A 27,185-nucleotide genomic window follows, 5' to 3' on the forward strand; every position below is an offset into this window, starting at 1 on the left:
GTGGAATGTGTTGGTGAAGTTGATGAATTGCTCAACCTCCTCGCGGGAGCACGAGGTGGCGCCAATCCTCAGCCCTTTTTACCTCATATCAATAAGAGACAATCTAATCAACGCCCCTTAACATTAATTGGTGTTATCATCACTGAATTCCCCACTATCAACATCCTGGGGTTATCATTGACTAGAAACTCAACTGGACTCACCACATAAACACAGTCGTGACAAAAGCAGGTCAGAAGCCATGAATACTGTGGCGAGTAACTCACCTCCTGACTCCTCAAAGCCTGTCCACTATCCACAAGGCACAAATCAGGAGTGTGATGGAATACTCCCCACTTGTCTAGTTGAGTGAAGCCCCAACACTTGACATCATCCAGGACAAAGCAGCCCACTTCACTGGCACTACATCCACAATTATCCATCCCTCCACCACCAACATTCAGTCGCAGCACTGCATCAATTTACCATAGATCCTCAGACAGCACCTTCCAAACCCATGACCACTTCCATTTAGAAGGACAAGGGCAGCAAATATAAGGGAACACCATCACCTTCAAGCGCCCCTCCAGTCACATCTTGACTTGGAAATATATCGCTGTTCCTTCACTGTTGCTGGGTCAAACTCCTGGAAGTCCCTCTCTGATGGCATTGTGGGTCAACCCACAGCAGGTGGACTGTAGTGATTCAAGAAAGCAGCTCACCGCCACCTTTTCAAGGGCAACTGTGGATGGGCAATAAATGCTGGCCAGCCAGAGACACCAACATCCCAAACATGAACTTTTTAGAAAATTGGTACTTATACTGGACTGTCAAATTAGTGCTTTCGATCCCCATCTTTACTTGAGAAATGCAAATATTCAATGTTTTTTTTAAAAAAATTATCTGAAAGTAATCTCTTTCACCAAAGTATTCCTCTGCAAAATTGATCAAAATATCCTTAAAAATATAACAGCAATAAAGGAGCTACCTGAGTACCATGTAGCTGGCATACAGATAACCAGTACACACGCAGCATGACTGTAGGAACAAATAATAGTTTTATTCTCAAGCAATTACAGTCAAGAAAACTGTACAGAACAAATAAAATATTTTAAGTTTACAAAGAACAGAATTAAATAATTCTGTCTTAAAACACCAAAAAAGGACAAAGTATTAGAATATATAACAATTTATTGACAACTGTCAAGTGTTATCCACTTGAAGCATCATTAGATAAATATAAAGCAGTATATAGCATGTCATTTATTAAAAAAAAAGAAAAAGGGTTCATGCTAAAATAGAGTTGTGTACAATTAGAAAAAACCCAACAGTTTCTGGCTCATGCTCCTTAGAAAAGCTCATGATTTTAATATATAAGTAAATCCTTTTCTTAAATTAAATTACTAAAATGAACTTCATTTCCAAAAAAAAACATTCCCAACTACTCTTGATTTTTGTGCCAGACAAAAAGGTTTACATAAGCTTTTATTACATTTGCACTGACCCAAACACATATTGTGTTAATTTCCAATTAAATCACAGTCAGATTTGCTGTACATTGGCAACAATTTGTCTTTCATTCTCTTTATTTCATCTTTTTGATTTTTCTCCTTCACACTTTGTACTGGATTCAGAAAATACCTCTGCAGCAAAACACCATCTATTACTGACCTGAAATCACACTGATTTCAGATAATGAATTATGTAGCATCTATACATTCCACAAACCGCCAACTTCCATGTTGCAAATTTAATTTGGGTATCGATGACAAAGTTCTGCAATAAAACCATGCAAACTAACATACAGTTTACATTTAAATTCAGTACTCATGGAATACGAAATCATTCTTCAACACATATATATAATTTATTTTAAGTTATTCAGCCCTTGCATTTTTATGATTAAAATAAATCTAGAGTATTCATCTAAAATTACTCACACCAAATACTCAACCCTTTGAAATAAACATGCCAACACAATAACATGAAATGTAATACAAGGTAATGGTACAGAAATAATCTTTAACTACATTAATTAGTGTCATTTAAAATGATTAAGACACAAAGATTCAACCAGCATTCCAAGAAAAAAAATATGTTTGAGGTAAACATTATAATTTCTGAAGACTTATAAAGGCATCAGTTCTGTTAACATTAAAATTACAATGCTCTACCTGAATGTACAATAAAATTTACTTCACTTTGGAAAAGAAAATCTACATGCAAAACAAATTCCTTCCTTAACTGGTGGTTTCTCAGTGTTGACATATATGATAATTTGGGTTACTGGTCACCAGCATTTCAGTAATCACATAAACTGAATGTAGGCTCCTCATTTGATCACTGAATGCAAAGGAAACCAATTCAGATTGATCTTAGTAAATGCTGTAAATGTTGGACAGAAAAGTTTAATCTGTGACAAAAAAATCATAATTTTCATGCATAAAGTGTGTGAACATTTTCAAAATAATCTCCCAGAACATTGTACACGATGTTAGGAGCAGCCAGTAATGGAATAAGACTGGTTGAGTGATGCTGCTAATGTACGTCTAATGCGATAGGAGAGACGACTGGAAATTGCATCCACAGCACAGAATCGTCCAACCACATTCCTCTGGCAGCGGTTCCCTTCTCCCAACTAAACGTTGAGACAGTAAAAAAGTAAGGCAGCTGTTAATGTCCATCAACAAAAGTGCAGTCTGTACATTTCCAGTTAAGTCACACTCCACTAGAGCAGATGGAGCAGCCATGCACTTCAGTGGTTAGGCTGGTTCAGCAGATATTTTCCAACGACGTGGCCACTTGCTTCAGTTTTCAGAGGATCCAGAGCCGCAAATCATCACCGGGGCCCACATCAGCCCCTGACTTAATTTCCATGTCTCATCTTTCCTGAGTCCCACTCCAATTCCAAGACTCTTTCCCTGTATCTCAGCAGGTCTGGTGTCAATAATAAGGCTGATGGCACAACTGGACAGAACTGTGGGCTAATACCCTTAGTTTTCATGACTTCACTGAAGGGTCAAAACAGTTAGATTATTAAATAACTATGTTCCATCACATTCAGGCCTAGCTAAAGTTAGACAAGAGAAAACAAACAGTTTACTGGCTGATAAGAGATACTGTAAATGAAAAATTTCTAGTACCAATCTTTGACAAAGAAAATTAAATTCTTACCTTGGCAAATTCTTGTCAAGTTAGAAAATGGACAAAAAGAATAGCTAACCCAATATTCAACAGCATCACCAGGATGACCAAGATGGTATTTGGACTCTGTAATTTTTGTAAAAAGGGATATTATTAATGGGAATGATACAAGTTATATTAATGTTGCAATTTAAAAACAAAAATAAAACATCCACCAATTTTCACTCCAAAGAGCTTTTACTCAAATTAGCAGTGAATTATTAAAAAATTAAAACTATTCAAGGTGCTATAATTATTCAACATGAATTTTTATGAGACCTTAATAACGTATTTGAATACGCAAGGACTACAAATAGAATGTAGTTCAATATTGTATGATGAGAGACATTTAGACTAAGGCTGGAAATTAACTCCCATTTGATAAAAGTAGAACACATTTAAAGAGCTGGTTGGTCTCCGCTAACTGGAAATAATGGCTAATGTGACAAGACTTGTGTGGAGACTTTAGCCAAATACATTTTAAACCAAGTAACTTTTACACCATATTTTGATTTACTTGTCATAGTCCTTAGAATATCTGTGCCTTTTTAAAAACATATAATTCCAATATACAGGAATAGTCAACCGATGTGCCTCTTCATTATTTACAGAATAGGGACTTTTTAACATTCATTTGTGGGACTTGGATGTCGCTGGCTGGCCAGCATTGATAGCCCATCCCTATTTGCACTTGAGAAGGTGGTGGTGAGCTGCCGCCTTGTATCACTGCAGTCCACTTGCTGTGGGTTGACCCACAATGCCACTAGGGAGGGAAATCCAGGGTTTTCACACAATGACTGTGAAGGAATAGCGGTGTATTTCCAAGTCAGGGTGGTGAGTGGCTAGGAAGGGAACTTGCATGGGGTGGTGTTCCCAAGTACCTGCTGCCCTTGTCCTTCTAGATGGAAGTGGTTGTGGGTTTGGAAGATGCTATCTAAGGATCTTTGGTGAATTTCTACATGGTACTCCTCTCAGTGAAGATGGCGAGAAGGACAAACAATTAGGTGGGGTTTGCTCTCAAGAGATACTCACCTCCTGCCTGCAACCTCAGCAATAGGTTCTGTATGAGAAAGATCATGAGAAAGACCTTCTCAACTTCCACCAATTCAGACCCCTAATCAGGTAAGAAAAGAGAATGGGGAAACCAGGGTGATTTTTGTTTTCTGACGGTAGGTCAATAAGGTCAACGGCACAGAGGTTTGGTACTAGCAATGGCACATGGGGCAAAGGGCTGGGGCGGGTGGCATGTGAGGGAGCTAGTGATGGGGACATCTGCCAACGTAAGATAAATAGGGGCCTAAAGGACAGTGTCAGAACTGTTCAAATCGGTGTCCGTCTCGGAGCGAAGGCTGACAAGTACTTATCGGCCTCTGAACTCATCCACAACATTTCAAGTACGGCTGCAGAGACTGCCCTCAGATAATATTCTTCAGGAACCATCAAATAAGATGCAGAAGTAGGCCATTTGGCCCATCAAGCCTGGCCCACCATTCAATACGATCATGACCAATCTATGTTCTGAATTGCACATTCCCACCTACCCCCTTTGATAACCTTTGAATTCCTCACCTAACAAGAATCTATCCAGCTCCAACTTAAAAATATCCTCTGACACTGCCTGCACTGACCTCTGAAGGTTGCACAACACGCAGAAAAAAAGTCCCCTTTTGTCTCTGTCCTAAAGGGTTGATTCTTAATCTTTAAACATGTCTACCCACTTGGGCTCAGCCACAAGAGGGAACATCCTTCCCACGTCCACCTTGTCAAGATCTTTCAGGATCTCATACATTTTCAATCAAGATCACCTCTTGTTATTTCTAAACTCCAGTGAAAACAAGCCCAGTCTGTTCAAGCTATCCACACAAAACAATTTGCGCATTCCATCAATCTTAGTAAACCTCCTGTAAACTGCCTTCAATATAATTACGTCTTTCCTTAAATCAGGAGAATAATGTTGCACATGACATTTAAGCTTGGGTTTCACCAACATCCTGCACAGCTAAAACATCACAGAATTGCCACGGCATAAAAGAAGTCTATTCAGTCCATCGTACCTGCCCCAGTTCGAATTCATAGTGCCCACTTCTGGCCTTTTCTTTAAAATCCCTGCACACCATTTCCATCCAACCATCCTTAATTAGAAATAGGTTTGATAACATCCTTTCTATCATGTTCAATTCCATTTGTAACAAAAGTCTAACATCCCACCAGCATTCCAGATTGAGTGCTGTGAATTCATACTAATCTCTGGTGACTCATGCACTAGGGTCCTTTTGCACCTCATAATTCTGCAGCTATTCTCTAATTAGGTCAGACCCTGCTCTTTCATTCTTCCTATCTGCCAAAATGAACAAATTCACATTTTCCCATATTATACTCCATCTGCCAGACTCACTTAACCTACCCAGATTGGTCTGCGTCGCTGTAATGTCATCTTCACAACAAACTTTCCAACCAATTTTTGTGCCATCTGCAAATTTAGCCATCCTTCCTTCATCTAAGTCAATGATATAAATTGTAAAAAGTTGAGGGCCCACCCCACATCCCTGCGGAACTTTATTTGTCACACCCTGTCAATCTGAACCAATGTATACATCATCTCTGTTTTCTATTGTCCAGCCAATTGTCTGTCCATGCTAGTGTGTTGGCTCCTATATCAACAGGGGTTAGAGAAAGAAGGGTTAGCTGAGGTCACATGTTCACCTAGGTCCCACAGTACTGGAGGTCCCAGAGTACAATACTGGACTCAAACATTCAATACAGAGTAATGGTCCTCATCACTTTGTAACCATCAATGTCTGCCAACTATGGGGCCATGATTTGGAGATGCCGGTGTTGGACTGGGGTGTACAAAGTTAAAAATCACACAACACCAGGTTACAGTCCAACAGGTTTAATTGGAAGTACTAGCTTTCGGAGCGCTGCTCCTTCACAACCACCTGTGTGAATTTTTTTAACTATGAGACCAGTTCACTTTGCACTCCAAGATGGTTTCAACAGATAATGATGATGCACTCATCAATAAAGTGGAACCAATGTAAAAGTGAAATATTTACAAGTGAAATTTCATTGTGAAAATCACCTTTTGTGGCCTCAAATCTTATGTTACTAGCTATTGAGTAGGGCAAGGTAAGCTATGACCATGATGCAAAGCCTCATTGTTGACCAGGAGACCTTTTAATAGAATAAAAACAGAAATTGCTGGAAAAAGCTCAGCAGGTCTGGCAGCATCTGTGGAGAGAAATCAGGGCTAACATTTCGAGTCAAGTGACCCTTCCTCACTGAGAAAAGGACATTTGTCCCGAAACATTAACTCTGATTTCTCTCCACAGATGCTGCCAGACTTGCTGAGCTTTTTCCAGCAATTTCTGTTTTTGTTTCTGATTTACAGCATCTGCATTTCTTTTGGTTTTGATTTAGATTTTCTCAATAGGTTGCCTGTCGTTGTAGTATTGTCAGCTTATGGTGTGTTTTATCAATGAGAAGCTACGCTAGCTAAATTGCGTGTGTTTTGCACGCATACCACAAGGACATCGAATTTTAATGATAATCGTACGTGAAAAGGCAATGAGAGAGAAAGCAGATGTGTTGCAACGATTCTAGTCATGACATCAGGAACAGCAAGTAGTTTACACAGTCCAGACCATATTCTCTCCATTCAACCTAGTTAAGTTCCCTCAGGATCTTAAATAAAAACAAAATACTGCGGATGCCAGAAATCTGAAACAAAACAAAAAATACTGGAAGAACTCAGCAGATCTGAAAGCATCTGTGGGAGAGAGAAATGATATTTCGAGTCCAACATATTTCTTCTTTCAGGTATTTTAGTCAGGAATCATACCAGACTTGAAACTTGGGGTGGCACGGTGGCACAGTGGTTAGCACTGTTGCCTCACAGCGCCAGAGACCCGGGTTCAATTCCCGCCTCAGGTGACTGACTGTGTGGAGTTTGCACGTTCTCCCCGTGTCTGCGTGGGTTTCCTCCGGGTGCTCCGGTTTCCTCCCACAGTCCAAAGATGTGCAAGTCAGGTGAATTGGCCATGCTAAATTGCCCGTATGTTAGGTATAGGGGTAAATGTAGGGGTATGGGTGGGTTGTGCTTCGGCGGGTCGATGTGGACTTGTTGGGCCGAAGGGCCTGTTTCCACACTGTAATGTAGTGTAATCTAATCTAATCTAATCTAATCTAGAAACGTTGACCCGGTTTCTCTTTCCACAGATGCTAGCAGACCTGCTGAGTTTCTCCTGCATTTTCTGTGCTTGTTCCCCTCCAGATCTTCAATATGGCCACTTCAATAAAGTCACTCCTCATGTCAATGAGAAGAAGCACAAACTGTTTCACCTTTGCTCACAAAACAACCACCTCATTCCGGGAATCAGCCTAATGAATCTCCTCTGAACAACTTGCGATGCAGATAAATTGCTCCTTATCTAAGGAGTTCAAAACTGAACAGAGTACCCTACATAAGGTCTTAACAATGTTCCATAAGTTGTAGGAAGATTTATCCTACTTTTATACACCACCCTAGTTCAACAAAGGTCACTATTCCATTTACTCTCCTAATTACTTGCTTTACCTGCACACTAATTTCTCGTGATTTAAGAACATCCAGATCCCAACGTATCACAGAATTCTGCAGTTTATCCCTATTTAAAATACTTATTTTTTCTGCCGAAGTGGACAAACTCTCAATTTCCCATATTTTGCTCCCTTTGCCAAATTTTCACCTGTTTACTTACTCGATCACTGTTTACAGACTTTCCGTATCCTCTGCGCAATTTGTTTTCTATTTTCATATTGTCAGCAAATTTGGCTTCAAAACAGTTGGTCGCTTCGTCCAAGTCATTAATGTAGACCAGAAACAAGTTCAGGCCCCAGCACTGATCCCTCAGACTCCACAAGATACATTTTGATAACTTGGAAATGACTTGTTTACCCACAGTCTGTTTCGTGTTCGTTAGCTGATCATCTATCCCTCCTAATATTTTATCCCTACTGTCATGAGCTCTTCTCTTGAGGCAATCACTGTGGCACCGTTTAGAAATCAAAACACAATAGTGTACATCGATTGATGCCCCTTCATACTTAATACATCTTCAAGGAATCATGGGATAGCAAGGGCAATTTTTCAATTTGGTCTGCTGTAGATTAATTTTCTGGGATTTTGACTTTTTATTTCGCACATATACCATTATTTTAAAAATTACGATGTTTATAAACATGTATGTTTGTGCGGTTTTAACAGGCTGATTGGCCTTCTTCTGTATTGTAATAATTCAGTGATAGGTGCATGCTATGTTATGAAGCACTTAAACATAGAAGCTTAGCTTCCCTGATAGTGTGGATCTCCCATGAGCTGTATAGGAGAGCCAGCAAGCAGCCATGCTGTCAACCAATAGTAAGCCTTCATCCATAACCAGTAGGAAAACACACTTTTGAATCCATCTACCTGTCCCAGGTCACAGTTACTTAATGGATTAAAATTAGTCAAATCTACTGCTATGATGGAAAAATATCAACAAACATTGCCTTTCCATGTAGCCTGCTTTCTCTGGTCGTGGAGCTAGAAGATTTGCAAGGAGAGCCCAGGAACCAGATGGATAGGTAGATGGAAGGATTGAGGATGGAGTGGCTGTGCACAAAATCTGTGGGACAAGGTCACTTGTTGCCCCATACAAGTACTCTTAGGTAATGTGTTTGGTAATCTGGTTTTACCAAAATGTGCCAAGGCATATTTCATGTAGCTCTTGAGGGTTACCCTTTGCTTGTTTTACATTCCTGGAAATATTACTTGAAGTACTTGCAGGTTTAGAAGGTCTCTCTTCTCAGGTGAAGCCTCAAAGACATGAACAAAACTGATTGGTAATGTATGATATGCTTAGTTTGTGCCAACTAACAGCAACTAGAGCAGGATTAACCTGATTAATCTTTCTATTTCTCCTTCCGTTGTACATCTCAGGGTGTGATGGAAAACTGCAATAACAAGTGGATACATACCGACTCCACAATTTCTTCGACTTCTTCCACACTGACATCACGCGATTGAGATTTCAATAGTTTCTTTGGTTCGGGTACAATAACAGAAAACTGTTTCTTCAATTTTGGCTCAGGTTTAATCTCCTTGACAGGTGACTTTGTAGGCATTGGCTTTGGCGGTGGAGGTAACCTCCCAAGCGCAATGGGTGAAGGATTCGACTCTTCCTCTGGCTCTTCTGGTGGCAGTTTTACGTCTGTGCGCACAAAGTAACTATGGTAAGCACTATGTAATTGTCCATTGCCAGCAGTTGTGACAGGGTAAACTGCTGACTTGGGCTGCTTCCACTCATTCCCTTGCTTTGTCATCATCTTGGCAGTACCTTTCGACGATGATCTATTCCCTGACGCTCCCAAAACATCCTTGTTAACGCTGCTGGAAGAGCCTTTATTCCAGGTGGTATTTGACGTCTTCTTGTATATTGGTGGTGATGGAGGTGGGGTTGGGCCAGGACTGTGTCCAGGAGTATGAGGTGGAGTTGTACCTTTCCTGTAGAAATGAGGACTGTTATTTGCTGAAGAAGATTTCTTCTCTTGTGGAGGTGGAGGCTCTTCCTTCTTTTCAGTGTATCCCATTGCCTCCGGCATTCTCTGTTTAATGTAATCCAGTCCTAGAAAAAGACAGAATTATTTGTGATGCAACAACAGAATTATTTGTGATGCAACAATAATTAGGAAAAGACTGACTGATAGAGGAGCAAGTGTCAATGAAAGGAGTAAATATATTTCAACCTAATTAAAGAACGTGGAACAGACCTCTTTAACCATTTTCAGTTGTGAAAACAATCACTGTGATAGACAAAAGCAGAATTTGCTGAGAAAGCTCAGCAGGTCTGGCAGCATCTGTGAAGAAACATCAGAGTTAACGTTCTGAAGAAGGGTCATTACACCTGAAACGTTAACTCTGATTTCTCTTCACAGGTGCTGCCAGACCTGCTGAGCTTTTCCAGCAACATCTGCTTTTATTCCTGATTTACAGCATCCACAGTCTTTTCAGTTTCTAATCACTGTCATAAAATGGATAAAATCAGAAATCACACAACACCAGGGTTATAAGTCCCAACAGGTTTATTTGAAATCACAAACTTTTGGAGTGCTGCTCCTTGGTTACTTGACGAAGGAGCAGCGCTCTGAAAGCTTGTGATTTCAAATAACCTGTTGGGGACTATAGGCAAAAGTGGGTACTGCAGATGCTGGAGATCAGAGTCAAGATCAGAGTGGTGCTGGAAAAGCACAGCAGGTCAGGCAACATCTGAGGAGCAGGAAAATCGATGTTTTCAGCAAAAATCCTTCATTAGGAATGAGGGAATGCTGCTTGACCTGCTGTGCTTTTCCAGCACCACTCTGATCTTGACTCTGTTGGGATTGTAACCTGGTGTTATGTGATTTTTGACTTTGTTTGCCCCAGTCCAACATTGACACCTCCACACCATAAAATGGATAGTCAACAAAAACTTGCATTTGGAAAATGTTGTAACAAAATGTTGGAACAGCCAGTGGCTGTTATAATTTGGTGGATGGGGCAAGTTACCTTTTACATTTGGTTTCTAACAGACATATTGTTGGAGGTCACAGTCTCAAGCAATGATTTGCTCATGGGCTGCTCTTAGAATTTTGTCAAAAGGTAATAGTAGGCACCAGTTAACACTGACTGATGTCGCAATGCCGTCCTTTTTGAAATTGAGACAATTAAAAGTATTTTTGAAATGTATTCTTTTTTAAATGTTGAGTTGCAGAGAGTTCACCATTCTGTAGTTGAATGGCTACTTTGCTGATAAAAGTTTATCTTTCAGGACCCTTAGAGACAACAAAGCTTAGAAACATAATAGAGACAAAGAAAGGAAGTAAAATAGAAAGAGATGCCATTAAGTATTGAGAAATAAGGAGAAAATATAAGATAGTGAAGAAAAAGTAGTGAAGAGAAGAGGAAGACCAAATGCTACATGTGAAGATTGGGTTCAATAAAGAAAATGACATGCAAGGAAACTTTGAAAAGACGTACGTATTAAAGAAAACGTCTCCAGCTTACTATTGGGCAATAAAAAGGAATGCACACAATCAAATACAGAATCAAAAGAGCCTGAAAATTTCATAGCAACACCATTTAATTCACGGCCTGAATTTTCTCCCTCTATTTTAAAGTATTACCTGTTCAACACAAATAGGGTAATACTAAGAATCATGGATTTTTTACAGCAGAGAAAAAGGCTACTCAGCCTATCGTATCTGTACATAAAGAACTATCCAATTTACTCCTACATCTTTGGTTTACCCCCATAACCCTGTAAATTACTTCTCTTCAAGAACATTTCCAATTGCATTTCAAAAACTGCAATGGAATTTGATTCCACTATTTTTCTCATCATGCTTTCTGCATCTTAACCTGAAAGCAAAGATACTTCTCACTTCCTTTCTAGTCCTGTGTCAATTATTTTGTATCTCTGACCTCTGATTTGTCAGAGGAAGTGGTATCTCCCGACAGAATTAAAGTCTCTACTTATTTTGAATATCTCAATTAGTTCTCCCCTTAAACCTTCTCTAATTCAAGAACAACAATCTTGGCTTGCCCAATCTCTTCACTTAACTGAACTGAACTCCCTCCATCTGAATGACTACTGTCAATCTACTCCCTACACTCTTGACATCCTTCCAATTACCCAGAATAGCATTCAATACTCCAGCTGAGACCTAACAAAGGCTTAAATGCTTACATAACTTCCATGTGTATTCAATGAATGGCCCTATTTACAAAGGCAAATATCCTATACATTTTCTTAACCACGTTATCAGATTGCCCAGTCAGCTTCAATGATTTGATGAACATGCACCCCACATTGCCCTGGTCTTGCCCCTTCTCAGAATAACACCATCAAGCTTATACTATTGCCCCACTCATTTGTATCAAAAAGTGTGGTGCTGGAAAAGCACAGCAGGTCAGGCAGCATCCGAGGAGCAGGAGAGTCAACGTTTCGGGCGTAAGCCCTTCACCAGGAATGATCTCCTGCTCCGTGGATGCTGCTTGACCAGCTGTGTTTTTTGACTCTGATCTCCAGCATCTGCAGTCCTCAATTTCTCCCACTCAATTGAATGTCAAGCAACTGTCTATTTTACCAAGATAGATCCTGGAATCTGTAAATATAATGTGTATCATTACTAAGTTTTGCACTGCCTAGTCTAACGCTAGGGTATCTAAACCTTAGAAAATGCTCAGATTGCTAATCTAGGGAGAACCCAAATGCTCTTCAATCCGAAGAACTTTCACCACCATTCCCTTCGCCCTATACTGAAGCCAATCTTAGCTAAAGTGACTGCTTTCTCTTAAATACAATCTGATACTATTTTATGAGTTAATCTGCCATGAGGAACTTCATCAAATACCTGAAAACCCATACATCTCTCTGGCTGTATTTCACACTGCCCATCCCCCCACAAATGGGTTTGAAGAGAGGAGGTGCGAACTAAACTCCAACATGCAGTCTTCTTGCTCCAACCTGCCTGATATTTTATCAAGGGCTTATCATACAATCACTACATAGCAGAAAGAGGCCATTCAGCCCATTGAGTCTGAACTGACCCTCTGAAGAGATTCCTGTCCAGACTCAGCCCCATCACCCTTACCTCGTAACCCCACATTTTCCATGGTCAATCCACCTAGCCTGCACATCCCTGGTCCCTATAGGGCAATTCAGCATGGCCAATCTACCTAACCTGAACATCTTTGGATTGTGGGAGGAAACTAGAGCACCCAGGGGAAACCCACATAGACACAGGGAGAACGCACAAACTCCACGCAGACAGCCACCCATGGGTAGAATTGAATCCAGGTCCTGGAGCTGTGAGGCAGCAGTGATAACCACTGAGCCACCGTGCTGCCCCATAAGGGTTGAGAGTGGTGTTGCTGAGATTAGACCTGCTGGCCATAAAGTAGGACTTTGTACTGAGACCTTATGTAAAGATTGCCATGCTCCCATCTCATGTTAAATCACGGTGGGCCAACTGTTGAGATTGTGGGCAGGCAGTTCCTAACCTTTCAGCTGGCATACCATAAAGTCCTCTCTCCTACTTCAGATTTGGTAGATTTGCCTTCAATAAATCCATGCAGGCTATCCTTTAGTATCCCATGTTTTGTTTAAATTAAAGTTAATTGGGTCATTGATAATAGTCCTAAATGTTCTCTCCACTTAGACTGACTGGCCTATAGGTACCAGAATAATTATTGAACAGGAGCACAGTGTTTACAATCCTCACTTCTCTATTGCCATTCCAATATCCAAAGGGATTGAAAGATTGCAGCCAGAGCTTATAATATCTCTATCTTGGAAAACTGGATGTGGCAAACTCCTTTCTATCTATTTCTGATCCTTCTCTAGATTTTTATTCCCTACTCCACTACTTTGACAATGCAAGACAGATGCACACCTTAATTCAGTACCTCAGTATTTGCCTGGGCTTTGAGAGGATTTTGTTTTTTTTGTCCCTAATCAACTATATTATTTAATTATCCTTTTTATAGAATCATAAAAGAATGTTAGGGCCCCTTTTATTTGATCTTTGTTTGTTCTTTCTCATATTCTCTGTTTACTCAGCATTTACCATCTTTCAATGTCCCTCTGCAATTCTCTGTATTCCATCTATTTGACCTTTTTACACCTCAGTCATGAGGAGGTTCCAAAGCAGAGAGTAGCCATGATCTGACAGGAGTCCCCAACAATAGAAAGTACCAGATGAGGGCTGCTGGTGATCAGGTCTGGAGAGGAGGACCTGGATGGGCTCATAGTTGACAAGTCAGGAGAAGGGTCGGGGGTGTACTCCAGTTTTGATTAGATTCCCTGCACTGTGGAAACAAGCCTTTTGGCCCAACCAGTCCACACCAACCCTCCGAAGAGTAACCCCCCAGACCCATTTCCCTCTGACGAATACACCTCACACTATGGACAATTTAGCACGGCCAATTCACCTGACCTGCACATCTTTGGACTGTGGGAGGAAACCGGAGCACCCGGAGGAAACCCACGCAGACACGGGGAGAACGTGCAAACTCCACACAGACAGTCATCCAAGGCTGGAATCGAACCTGGGACCCTGGTACTGTGAGGCAGCAGTGCTAACCACTGAGCCACTGTGCCACCCCAAATGCTGGAGGCACCTTTTTATCCCCCATCCGTGGCTAGGGCAGGCTTAACCCAGATTCGAACTTTATCTAAAAGATGATTACCAAAAGCATCTGAGACACTTCAAAACTTGAAATCTAAATAAAACTGCCACAGCCTTTATTATCTGAATAAATTGGTTCTGGAGGTGGGCTCGATTTCTTTGTATTTCTAGTCAATGGAGAAAAGGAATACAGACAGTGGGTGACCAGGTAACATCACTGATACAGGTTACTGGATATCACATGAAAAGCATCTAGATTATTTACATAACACATCGAAAAATAGGTACAGAGATGTACTCCGACATGGATTTTAGCTGATTGCTTAATCAATGATTATGAATCTAGTTACCCGTCTTTCTTTCACCCTAACTATAATCAGTAATTATAACAGCTACAAATCCTCTCTAATCCTTCTTAAAAGCAAAAAAAAAAACTTAAGCATCTTTATGCCATCTGAAGCAGCACACACTTTGGAACGTTTCAGAGAATTACTATTAAGAAAACTACCTTATTGAGAAAATGAAATGTTTGTTTTCAAAATCCTATGGGAACAGTGAACATGATCTTATGTGGTGTACTTTTGCAACGAACAAAGCTTAGCAATGTCCACTTATAACTGAAGGTTATTTCAGAATGCTGTTCGCCTGTTGAACATTGATAATGTTTAGAAGGAGATATCAGGTGACAGTGCAGCTACCAGATTCATTTCCCACTAGAGGTAGGTTCAGACAATGACGGAAAATATGAAAAAAGTGGTCAATTAATATTATTTTAGCAAACTAGTTAACTATGGCACATCCTGGGAAATTTCAGTTAGGCCTGGAGGCAGCAGAACATGATTTAGTTATTATGTGACATGAGGTGCAATCTTTCCCTCTCCTGAAGGTGGTGAAAAAGAAAATAAGTGAAAGTCTTCGTCCCCCAACAATTAATGCTGAGCAAGGAGGTCTTTTGGCAACTCTCATCTTGTTGGCAATTAAGACCCTTAAATGGTTAATTAATGGCTTGTATTGCATAAAACAAAGTACTTAAAGCTAGCATAGGGAAATAGGGCAAAAAATAGGGTTATGAATGTACAAAGTAGGCAATTCAGTCCCTCCTACTTCTTCCGTCTTTCAATAATTTCATCATTTATCTCATCATGACCTCAACTCCACATTTCCATCTATCCTGATCATCTTTGGGACACTGACAGAATGTCAAGGCTGCTGTATTCAAAGTAAAGAATGGATTAATTCTAGAGCATTACTTACTCCTAACTTGTAAACCTAATATTTTTTAATGTCCTATATAAGTCTTAATATTTGTGAATAACACTTGAAACAAAAGTGCAAGGAACCTCTTGGCTAAGTTGGCGATTATCATGGAGTAAGATTGTGACCATTGTTATGGACCAGACCAAACCCCCTCAAAACACATTGTGCAAATAACCCAGATGCTAATTTTTTCTCATTTTAAAGGCAAACAGCAGATGTTGCATTCCAGATGCAATTCGACTGGTCAAATTATCACATTTGAAGAAAAACATACTTTATTCATACAATGTAGTTAAAATACATCAACAGAAAGAAGAAATTGGAATAACTTAAACGCTATTGAAAAATTAACCAAATAATGGATTAGTTAATTACTAAACAGTAACTGTTCCAATATAGTAACATCCCATAAACAGACCATTGGCAAAGGCAAGTTCAGAAAAAATAGGTTGTCTCACAGGCAATTCTCCAGTCCAGAAGGTAAACCATCAAGAGTAAACTCACAGAGAGAGAGTAGCAGGGAGAGATGTACTGCAACTTCCAAACCCAGCTTTGAGTCCCCAGCAACCACTACTGAAATTCCTGGTTCTGTGGGAGCTTGACCCCACCCATTCAGGCTGCTTGTATTGTTCCAGCTTTTTTTAAAAAAAAGGCCTCACAAACTGTTAACACTAGTGGCTCTGAGTAGACTAATCGGCACCTCTGACTTAACCTTTCTTCATAAAAACCCTGGGACAAAATACATCTCTTCAAGCCACATTGTGAATAAAACTTAATCCTCTCCTGTTAAAAGGTGAACTGGTAATTAAAACACACAACAGAATGAGTATAAGGCACTGAATAAGTTTTGCACAACGGGGTAAAAATTCAGCTTCCGCTCTCTTGGCAAGTGACGGGAGAATAAATTCTGTAATCACTGTTTGATTTTTGTAGCCTTTAATTTTCATGTATGGAAATCAGCTGGGAGCATGCAATTTCAGGATATGTGCTTTCATGGAGGGCAGGAACAAAATTTCTATCTCCAGTTTCCTGAGGAAATTCATCAGAAAATATAGGCAAAGTCACAAAGATCTGATTGATTGTGACATATCATGAACAGCAGCCAGATACCGTACAGAAATACCAGTAAGAAAGATGCAATGCAGTAAAGCTACAAAATATTTGTTGGATATCCTCAAAATCTGTGAAGCACGAAAAGTAGGACATGTTACAGCACATATTATTAGGCTGTAAACAGGCTAAATGAAAGTCTCCTTAGCAAAAAGCTTTTAGAAAATAAACATCATTATAAAAAAATAGCTAAATTGTAATACAACAAAAGACAGCCAAAAACAGACTTCTGGAATTGAAAATCTAAAGGATAACTTTAATTGATTTGAAGGAATTCTAATATAATTGTATTTCAAAATGTAATTAACATTATTGTCGTGAGAAAATGAAACCATGACAACAGCTATTAAGTCTTGGCTCTGCTGCACATATTTTGAAAACAGGGCTGCTGTTAAAATTTATTTTAGCTCCATTTCAATATTCCTTCCAATGTGTAGTGTAGGACACACACACACACACACTCTCTAGTGGGGGTAGTTTAAATTGAAAAACAATTCTTCTTTCTAAATTCCCACCAGTAATACAGCATTAATTTTGGGAATCAGGGTGGATTATGGTGGTAGTATTTGTTTCTGTTTACTGACATGATGCTGTCAACCAACAGTTATAGTCACATCAAAACACAGTGCAGGCAGGTGATGTTCTACTGCCACTATGTCTAAGAATTATAACCGAACATGTAAATAATGAACTCTGGATGACTGAATACAGTGATACATTAGAGGTTATCTCATCATGTTGAAATGGGGTCACATCATTATAGTTGGATTGAAGGAAAGATACGCTGCATATGGCTGGAGGGTTACTTAGCCTGGAAGTGTTTGATGCCTGCTCTGGATGCCAAAGATGTCAAGATGGTGTACTTTAGGCACTGTTTTTTCATTTTGAAGTTATTTTTCGTCCAAACCGATGGGTTGGAATTTGACTGAGATATAATTAGACTGGAAACTTAATATTCTTTGGTACAAACAGTCATTATTAATACAGAACTTGAATACTGTTAATAAATCCATATTTTGTCAAACATTTTTTGTTTTCATGCATCAGGACAATTCACAAGAATACCAAAGTAAAAGGAAACAACATTTTAATACTGAATGGGAAGAGCACACGGGTTAGCAAGTGGACTCTAATTGATAGAGGTCTGTTCTGCCCTTGACAGGCGTACTTTTTGTGCATTGTCTTGAAGAGTGCAAGATGGAAAGTTTTAACAATGTGTCTTTTGATTGCAATATTCAAATTCCTTAACATATTTTCAGGACAGATGGGGAGAGAAAGAATGGTTACAGGGTAGCATTTTTAGCAAAGAACACTGAAAAAATGCTAAACTGCGATTGTGTTAAGGCAGAACCCACACAATTGTTTTAAGTATTGTTACTCACAACTTTGTGATATACCTCAATTTTGCCTGACCGTATTTATCTTCAACAGTAGCCAGGTGGCATTTGAAGATTTTGAAATGATTATCTATTAACCTGTCTATCCAGTTATTTTGGGAAATATCCCATCATTCCTCACTTAGCTTTAGTCCTTTTCAAGTCCAGGACCCTCATCATGGCCTGCTCATAATTCATTTTCAATTTTACACTGAACCTAATGGAACATGGCAAGCATAAACCATAGAATGCCAACATTGTGGAAGCAGACATTCAGCCCGAGTTCAGACTGACCCTCTGAAGAGCATCCCATCCAGATCCACTCCAGCCCGGTAACCCCGTTTCCCCCATGGCGCATCCACCTAGCCTGAACATCCCTGGATACTATTAAGCAATTCAGCATGGCTAATCCACCTAAACTGAATATGCTTGGACTGTGGAAGAAAACTGAAGGACCAGGAGGAAACCCACACAGACATAGGAGCTGTGCAAACTCCACACCGACAGTTGCCGAGGGTGGAATTGAACTGAGATTCCTGGTGCTACGAGGCAGCAGTGCTAACCACTGGGCCACTGTGCCGCCCAATTCTTACATCATCAATTGCCACACAGTACTAGCTGAACACTTCTACTTCTAACTCCATTGTTTAGTGGCCTGTGGGTAGTAACGTTAGTCATAATTAAACCAAACCATATCATTAAAATGTTTCAAACAAGCTTGTTGGAAAAAATGTAGTTGTCATGGCAGAAGGCAAAAAATATAGCAATATGCTGATAATGTTGGCTGAGAGACAGAAAACAATAAATTTTGTAAATGAATGTTGCTGAGGTGGGATTCTGGTGTACCAGAACAATTAGTGTCTAATGGTTAGGGAAACTAACAGCATTCTGGTACATGTTTTGTTGAATGTGCAAATGTGAATAGTTAAAGCACTAGAAAAGCCAACAATATTTGTAGTTTTACAAATAAGGATATCCAGGGCAAGGGTAATAAAGTAACAACAGATTTGTAAATAATAATTTTCACTGAACCATGTGCAGTTTTAGGTGCCCCACTACCTAAAAGAATGTTGAAGCCAAAGAGAAGTAGATTTACCAAGCTGATGTCCAGGACAGGAGATTACAGTTATGAGATGGAGGCGCAGTGTTGGACTGGGGTGGGCAAAGTCAGAAGTCACACGACACCAGGTTTATTGGAAATGACAAGCCTTCGGAGCACGGCTCCTTCATCACCCGATGAAGGGGCAGCGCTCCAAAAGCTTGAGATCTCAAATAAACGTGTTGGACTATAACCTGGTGTCATGTGACCTCTGACATAGTTACGAGGAGAGACTTGTTTCCACTGGAGCAGAGAAGGTTACAATAATTATAAAAACCTCTTCATAACGTTTTGGCAGAGTAAATGCTAAAACGATTATTTTCTTTGCTTGAAGAGTCAATAGTGAGGGTGCTTCAAATTAAAAAGAGGCCCTGGTAGAACAACACAAGATCTTAGGACGAACTTTCTCACTCAGAGTGTGATGGGGAACATCGTGAATGCATTAATTAATTCAGTAAATATTTAAAGCAAAAGACGATAAAATGGGCAACTGGAGAAACAATGGGGATTGTGCTTGGATAACTTTGGCTTTGAGATCGTGAACGAGGTTAGTCAGCTGACTCCCTTACGTCATGCTATAGCTAAACAGCTGACCATTGACTCCCTGAATTAAATCATTTTGGTTTGATATGACTCCAGAAGACAAACTACTCACAATTTGGCAGAAATCAACCCCAAATTATTAATCACACTCAGAAGGTTCCAGAAAAAAAATCACATTGTACAGCATCTCATTAACCATACAAGATGAATGGAAGCCGTATTATTTGGGTAAAACACAGGGAGCTTTACTTTAATATCGAAGTGTCAAAATGAAGTTTTCTATTTAGTGGTACTGATGTTTCTTGCCTTGATAGATTTATATGATTTAATAATACCATTTGGTGTAAATTCTCATTAATGTTACTATTTCTAACATGAATCCATTATTACTGCAGTAATACTGTCAGAATTTGATGATGGCAAGATTCTATTAGCTCTCAGCAATGAGATTAATTAGGTACCAAAAACTGAGTTGAATTGAATTAAATTAACTTTATTGTCACTAAGTACAGCGAAAAGTTTATAAGTCGCCACTTACAGTGCATTTAGGTAAAGGTGCCTAGGTACACCTTTTTCAGTGACAAGATTAGTTACAGTGTAACCATGTTACCAACACAGAGCACCATCTTAGGTACAGAGTACCTAGATTCAATCCTTCGTTACAGAATGGAGAAAAGAAGTAAAAGTTACATAACAGCTGAACACAGTATGACCAGAGGTCAGGAAAACAAGCAGCAAAGGTCAAAGGATAAACATCACATGTTTGGAGTTTGAGCAACTTTTCCCTCTACAGGTAAAGAATATTTCTATCCTGCGCAAAAAGCAATCTCCAATTGAAATCCTTAAGTATTTACACAGAGTATTCACTGAGAAATAAACTGATTGCAGTCACTGTTTGATTAGGTTAGATTTCCTACAGTGTGGAAGCAGGCCCTTCAGCCCAACCAGTCCACACTGACCCTCCGAAGAGTAACCCACCCAGAACCATTCCCCTCTGACTGATGCACCTAACACTATGGGCAATTTAGCATGGCCAATTCACCTGACCTACACATCTTTGGACTGTGGGAGGAAACCAACTAATATTACGAAATTAAAGATACAGTAAACATAACGCTAGAGTATTTTTGCTGAAGGTAGGATGGTAATAAATGTAGCGATCTTACCATCCTTATCAGCACCAAACAGTGCATTTTATTGTGCTCTTCAGCTATGGAATCGGGAGATGGGTGGAGGGGTCACGGGATGTTACAACAGTTGGTGGGATGATGCCATATGTAAATGTCTACCTGTATCTTCTATTGTTATGCTGATTTTTGGATAATGGAAATAGTCAGATCCATATAATCACATATAAGTAGGTACATGAAAACACTCACTCCCAATTTTAATGTCATAGAGTCATAGAGATGTACAACATGGAAACAGACCTTTCCGTCCAACCCGTCCATGCCGACCAGATATCCCAACCCAATCTAGTCCCACCTGCCAGCACCCGGCCCATATCCCTCCAAACCCTTCCTATTCATATACCCATCCAAATGCCTCTTAAATATTGCAATTGTACCAGCCTTCACCACTTCCTCTGGCAGCTCATTCCATACACGTACCACCCTCTGTGTGAAAACATTGCCCGAGGTCTCTTTTATATCTTTCCCCTCTCACCTAAACCTATGCCCTCTAGTTCTGGACTCCCCGACCCCAGGGAACAGACTTTTCTATTTACCCTATTCATGCCCCTCATAATTTTGTAAACCTCTATATGGTCACCCATCAGCCTCCGACGCTCCAGGGAAAACAGCCTCAGCCTGTTCAGCCTCTCCCTATAGCTTAAATCCTCCAACCCTGGTAACATCCTTGTAAACCTTTTCTGACCCCTTTCAAGTTTCACAACATCTTTCCGATAGGAAGGAGACCAGAATTTTATGCAATATTCCAGTAGTGGCGTACCGGGAGGATTTTAATTGCTCAATTTTGAAGCAATTCTAAAAGCCCTGGCTCTTCAAATACCTACTTTGAGTTCATATACAGTTGAACCTGCTGCCTCCTCCTCATTTAAAAACATCCCAAATGAAGGGAACTTCCTTTTATGGGAAATAAGGGATTTTTGGTATGGCTTCCATTATAGAAAGGACAACAACTTTTCAAAACAACATGGTCTTTTATTCACAATGGGCTGAAACTTAACTTTATTTTTGGCAAAGTCCAAGTTGTACCCAGTTTTTGGGAGGAATCTCCACTATAAAGTAGTACCTTAAATTTGCCTCATTAACTTCTTATCTTGCATCTATGGAGTCCGCAACATCTGATTCTGGCTCCATCTTACTATGTGTTGTTCCTGGAACAACTCACCTTCTCAGCCAGAACTCACAGGCAGCCCTTGCGCCCACACCATTTGTGAAAGTCCGTTACGTACCTGGACAACACTGTCAGTCGGAGCTGTGCTGCATGCTTCCTGACACAGCAGACAGGGGAAAGCCTGCAACCCGCTTTTTGGGCAGAGTCCTGGGCATTCTGCTGGATGGGGTGGTAGAGAGACAGGTCAATCTCTAACCCCAGGACCAGCAGTGGGGGGGCACAAAACCAGACCATACACGGCTGCTCTCAGGTTGCCTTGTGGGTCAGTGTGGTCTCTGCTGTCTGCAGGACTCCATTCTGCCACAATCTTCTCTCTGATACCTTACACTCTATCTCTGCCACTGCACCCACTTCCCACAAGGCTCATGCCCTACCACTCTCACTATTGCCTGCAACATTTTCCCTCAGTCACAGTCAGTTACACTGTCCCTGACACCTCAAAACCTGTGCACCCTCTGTGCTGCCCACTCACTCACTCAAGACATCTCCTCACCTGCACCAAAAGTAAGAGTTGTGCCATCCACTTGCAGCCCCCTCATTTCCTGAGGAAAGCTGCCATCCAGTGGCGCAGAGATGGGTGGTGGACTGCCCGACATTCAGCACCTCACCCCTCATGTGGAACGTCCTGACTCCGACTGCCCTGAGTGGCTGACTGACTACAACCAAATCCCTGGTCTGGTGTCAGACTGCTCTCCACGTATTGTGCCAGGAACCCTGCACCCAAGGTTATCTCTCTTGATTTGACTGAGGACTGCTGACAACTATGGCAAGCTTCTTGGCTTTGTGTCTGCACTAAATGGCACAACACAGCAGTAGAAAAATGAGACTTGTATCTCTGGCCAATGAAGAGAAGCACAATAAGACAATACAGGACAATGCTAGGCAGGGACATGGAGAGTATCCAGGTAGGTCCAGAGTTAGTGAGCACCATAACTGCTAACAAAGAACCTGGAGATGCAGTCTGGTCCAGTCTATAAGCTGGGTGCTTGTCTCTGAGTGCACAGTGTCCTTGCTACAGTATGACATGACAGTTGTCAGTGCAGCCCAAGTGACAGTATTAAGAGCAGAAGCATTCTGTAAATGGACCAGAAATGGACCGCGAGGGTTCTTAGTGATTGGCACATATTGGATGCCAATGTCCGTGGATGTGGAATCCATGTGGCTGGTGCCCACGGAGCACACTCAGAGACGGAGGTTTTCCAGAGCTGAATTTGCCAGGTATCTGCTCTGCTTTCCATGTGGAGAGGGCAATTCATGTGTCTAAAACTCAGTAGTGGTGCAATAGCAAGGCTATCTTCACAAAACTAATAAAGTATGTCTGAATTTTAAACAGATTAAAAAAAAGAGATATGTCTTTTATAAGCAAACATAACATGCTTCTTTGTTTCAAAGTGTTTCTAAAGCAACTTCTGAAAAATTAACATTTGAATGAAATTTATTTTCTAAACATAATATTACTCTCATTAGTACATCATATTGTCCAGGTTCTGAACTAGGAACTCAAAAGTTACACATCATGTTAGATCTAACCTTTGCGTTGCTGAGCTGTTGGATTGCTTTAAAATCTCAATTAGTTTACAAATGACCTATGGAAAAGGGAATCTTAATTAGTATCATAGAATCCTTACGGTGTGGAAGAGCACGCCACCCCATCCCTGCATTTCTCATGGCTAATCCACTGAGCCTGCACATCCCTGAATGCTATGGGTAATTTACCATGGCCAATCCACCTAACCTGCACACACTTGCATTGTGGGAGGAAACCCACACAGACATGGGTAGAATGTGCAAACTCCACACAGTCCGTCTTCCGGGGATAGAATCGAACTCAGGTTGCTCATGCTGTGAGGCAGCAGTGCTAAGCACTGAGCCACATGCTGCACTAATTGTTCTGGCTTCCAAGTGACTTCTACTCCACAAAGTATGATTGAGTCTCAATACCTCTTGACATTCCCTTACAAGTCACTCAGTTCTCCAGGACGATAAACACAATCTTTATGGCATCATCTGTGGCCCAAAGGAGTGGTTACTCACCCTAAGTCTGCCTTAGATCTGAGGAGTGACTGATATACCCCAGCATTTCTTACAGGCCTCTTGTAGACAAGTCTAAACAATCTCCCCTTCACCACAAGCTTTCCACTGGCATCCAGACATCTGGAAAGTTGATGTATTTAGAATTTTTCCTTTTAATGCCACCTCCACGTTAGTTCTCATTTGACTGAAGTGAAAACCACCCAACAGTATTAAAGGGGCAATGGAGTGTTTAAACAATCAATGTGCATTTTAAAACTGTGCTAAGTTAACTAAATTGCACAAACTCAACCCCAGATTTTTTATTCTGCCGCTTTAACATATCTGAAATTTTTCTGGCGTTAAAAAAAAAAGTTTAAAAATCGTGTTGATCATTTGTGAAGAGGGCGTGTTCCGTACAATACGAGGAACTGCACTGACAGAGTTTTTGAAAATTAACTCTCAGGGTGTGGGCAACATCAGCATTTATTACCCATCCCTATGCAGGCCCCAGGATAAGGTGCTTCAGTCTTCTTTAAAATGATTCATTCATGGGGTATAGATGACACTGGCCGGGTCTGCATTTATTGCCTGTCAGTAGGTGCCCTTGAGAAGGTGGCAGTGAATTTTTCCTCTTGAATCACTGCAGTCCACGTGCCTGTAGTTAGACCCACAATGCCCTGAGAGAAGGAGTTCCAGGATTATGACCGAGCAACAGTGAAGGAATGGTGATATCTTTCCAAGTCAGGATGGTGAGTGGCTTGGAGTGGAGCTTGAAGGTGGTGGTGTTGCCATGTATTGGCTGCCCTTCTCCTTCTATATGGACATGGGTTTGGAAGGCACCGTCTATGCATCTTCAGCAAATTCCTGCAATGATGCTTGTAGATAGTACACTCTGCTGCTACGGAGCGTCTCTGGTGGAGGGAGTGGATGTTTGTGGATGTGATGTCAGTCTAGTGACTGCTTTCCCCTAAATAATAACAAACATCTTGAGTGTTTTTGGAGCTGCAGCTGTCTAGGCAAATGGGTGCACACTCCTGACTTGTGTCTTGCAGCTTTAGGACAGGCTTTTGCAGACATGCTTTCATGCGTGAACATCTTTACAGATGCAATTAACACAGAAAAGATGGGTTGACTTAATTGTCAATCCTTTATGCTTAGATTAGATTACTTACAGTGTGGAAACAGGCCCTTCGGCCCAACACGTCCACACCGACCCTCCGAAGACCAACCCACCCAGACCCATTCCCCTACCATTTACCCCTTCACCTAACACTATGGACAATTTAGCATGACCAATTCACCTAACCTGCACATTTTTGGACTGTGGGAGGAAACCGGAGCACCCAGAGGAAACCAACACAGACACAGGGAGAATATGCAAACTCTACACAGTCAGTCGCCTGAGGCGGGAATTGAACCCGGGTCTCTGGCGCTGTGAGGCAGCAGTGCTAACCACTGTGCCACCGTGCTCTAAGCACACTGTAGAAATAAGTGAAAAATTAAACCTTGTTGAATGGGACACAACTGATATATTAAGAGATCTTTAAACCAGAATATTTGCGGATCAACTTCTTTGGCCCTGGGCAGTGTCATTCCTTCCATGTGATTTCATAGATATTTATGTTTATTTCACTTAATAAAATGATTAAAACAATAAGTAACAAACAGTCCTTTTTGTTTCTTGGTTTACTACTCTTAAAGATAGGCTGCTGAGCTTGTTGCAAGACTTTGATCAAGGAAGCCACAAATTCCCTCTAGCAGCTGCCAGAATCAAAGTGATGTTGAAACAGGGAAAATCACACCGAGGAACGTGCAAAGTCTCTGTGGACAGCTTTCAAGGTCAGTGCTGTCCCCTCACTGCCAGTTGCAAATTCTGGGCTCGTGATCGAGATTTTGCATTGCCACAGAAATTGGCAGACCAGTAGAGAGAGCAAACGCAGTGAAAGCTTCACAGAACTACTTACAGTAACGCCATTGGGCAGCCAAATATTAGGTGCAATTTGTTAGCAATAATGGTAAATTATTAAACCAAATTTGTTCAAAAAATTGAGACACTTAGAAATGATTAGCAGAGAAAACTAAAATAGATAGAAATAAGTCATCTAGTATAGACAAAATTGAGAAACAATTAATAAGCTATAAATATTGGGTTATATAGTAGATAGATAGTGCAAAGGGCAAATTCCAGTTATGTGAGTAGGCACCATGGAGATGAATGTAGGGTCCTGTGAAGCTATTCTCATTTGATTGGATTTATTTTTGTTACACGTATCTAAGTACAATGAAAAGCTTTGTTTTGTGTGCAGTACAGGCAGATCATAACATAAAAGGACCAACTGATCATAAGGTATATAAACAGAGCGAAGCATACTAGGTTACGGCTGTGACTTAGAATTGAGGTTTAAAAGTGCGGAACTGTTGTAAGAAATGGGAGATCAAGATCTGTTGTAGACAGCATGCAAACAGTCGCCCTGTGTAAGTGCCATTTGGAATCTGGCTTCTTTTTTGATGGTAAGAACAGTAATTGTAAGAATAGAGAAGCAGCATGTTTTTTGTTAAAACATGTAAGCCAGTAAGTGTTGATATTCTTGTAACTTGGGTTACCGCACAGAAAATCAGCGTGCAGGTGTACCATGCAGTTAGGAAGGCGGATGGCATGTTGACCTTTTCTTTTTACAAGTGTATTCAAATACATGAAAAAAGAATAGGCTTTACTAAACTTGTACAGGGTTTGACTGAGATCACACCTGGAGCACTGTAGGTTGGTTTGGTCACCTATTTATGGAAAGCCATGATGGGGAGGTGGTTGAGGTGTGCAGCTGCCTGATGAAGGAGAAGTGCCCAAAAGCTAGTACTTCCAAATGAACATGTTGGACTATAATCCGGTGTTGTGTGATTTTAAATTTATACAAAGAATATACTTGCACTGGAGGGGACGCTGAAAAGGTTCAATAAGTTGGTTCTTGGGACTTGCGATGAGAGCTTAACTAAATTTGGGTCCACATTTCCTGAAGGTTAGAAGAATGACAGTCTGAATATCGGAATACAAGATTCTGAAGGGCTCTGATAGGGTAGATGCT

The 27,185-nt window shown here is 40.6% G+C and overlaps 1 protein-coding gene across 2 annotated transcripts in view; it reads right to left on the reverse strand.

The window, feature by feature from the left end:
• Positions 1-1,018: 1,018 nt before the first annotated feature.
• Positions 1,019-27,185, reverse strand: part of jph1b (junctophilin 1b) — a 120,249-nt gene continuing 94,082 nt past the window's right edge. The window contains exons 4-6 of one of the 2 annotated variants that reach the window (XM_043689158.2): positions 9,160-9,806; positions 3,154-3,249; positions 1,019-2,617 (exon numbers count right to left, since the gene is read on the reverse strand). In XM_043689158.2, the coding sequence (XP_043545093.2) occupies positions 3,169-3,249; positions 9,160-9,806 (728 nt within the window). In that variant the 3' untranslated portion in view covers positions 1,019-2,617; positions 3,154-3,168. Of the gene's footprint in view, positions 2,991-3,153; positions 3,250-9,159; positions 9,807-27,185 lie in introns of both variants that reach the window. The other variant, XM_043689157.2, reaches the window with a different exon arrangement.

This window comes from Chiloscyllium plagiosum, unplaced genomic scaffold (genome assembly GCF_037043375.1).
Source record: "Chiloscyllium plagiosum isolate Xiang-an unplaced genomic scaffold, Cpla_swu_hap1 HiC_scaffold_4, whole genome shotgun sequence".
Lineage (NCBI taxonomy): Eukaryota > Metazoa > Chordata > Chondrichthyes > Orectolobiformes > Hemiscylliidae > Chiloscyllium > Chiloscyllium plagiosum.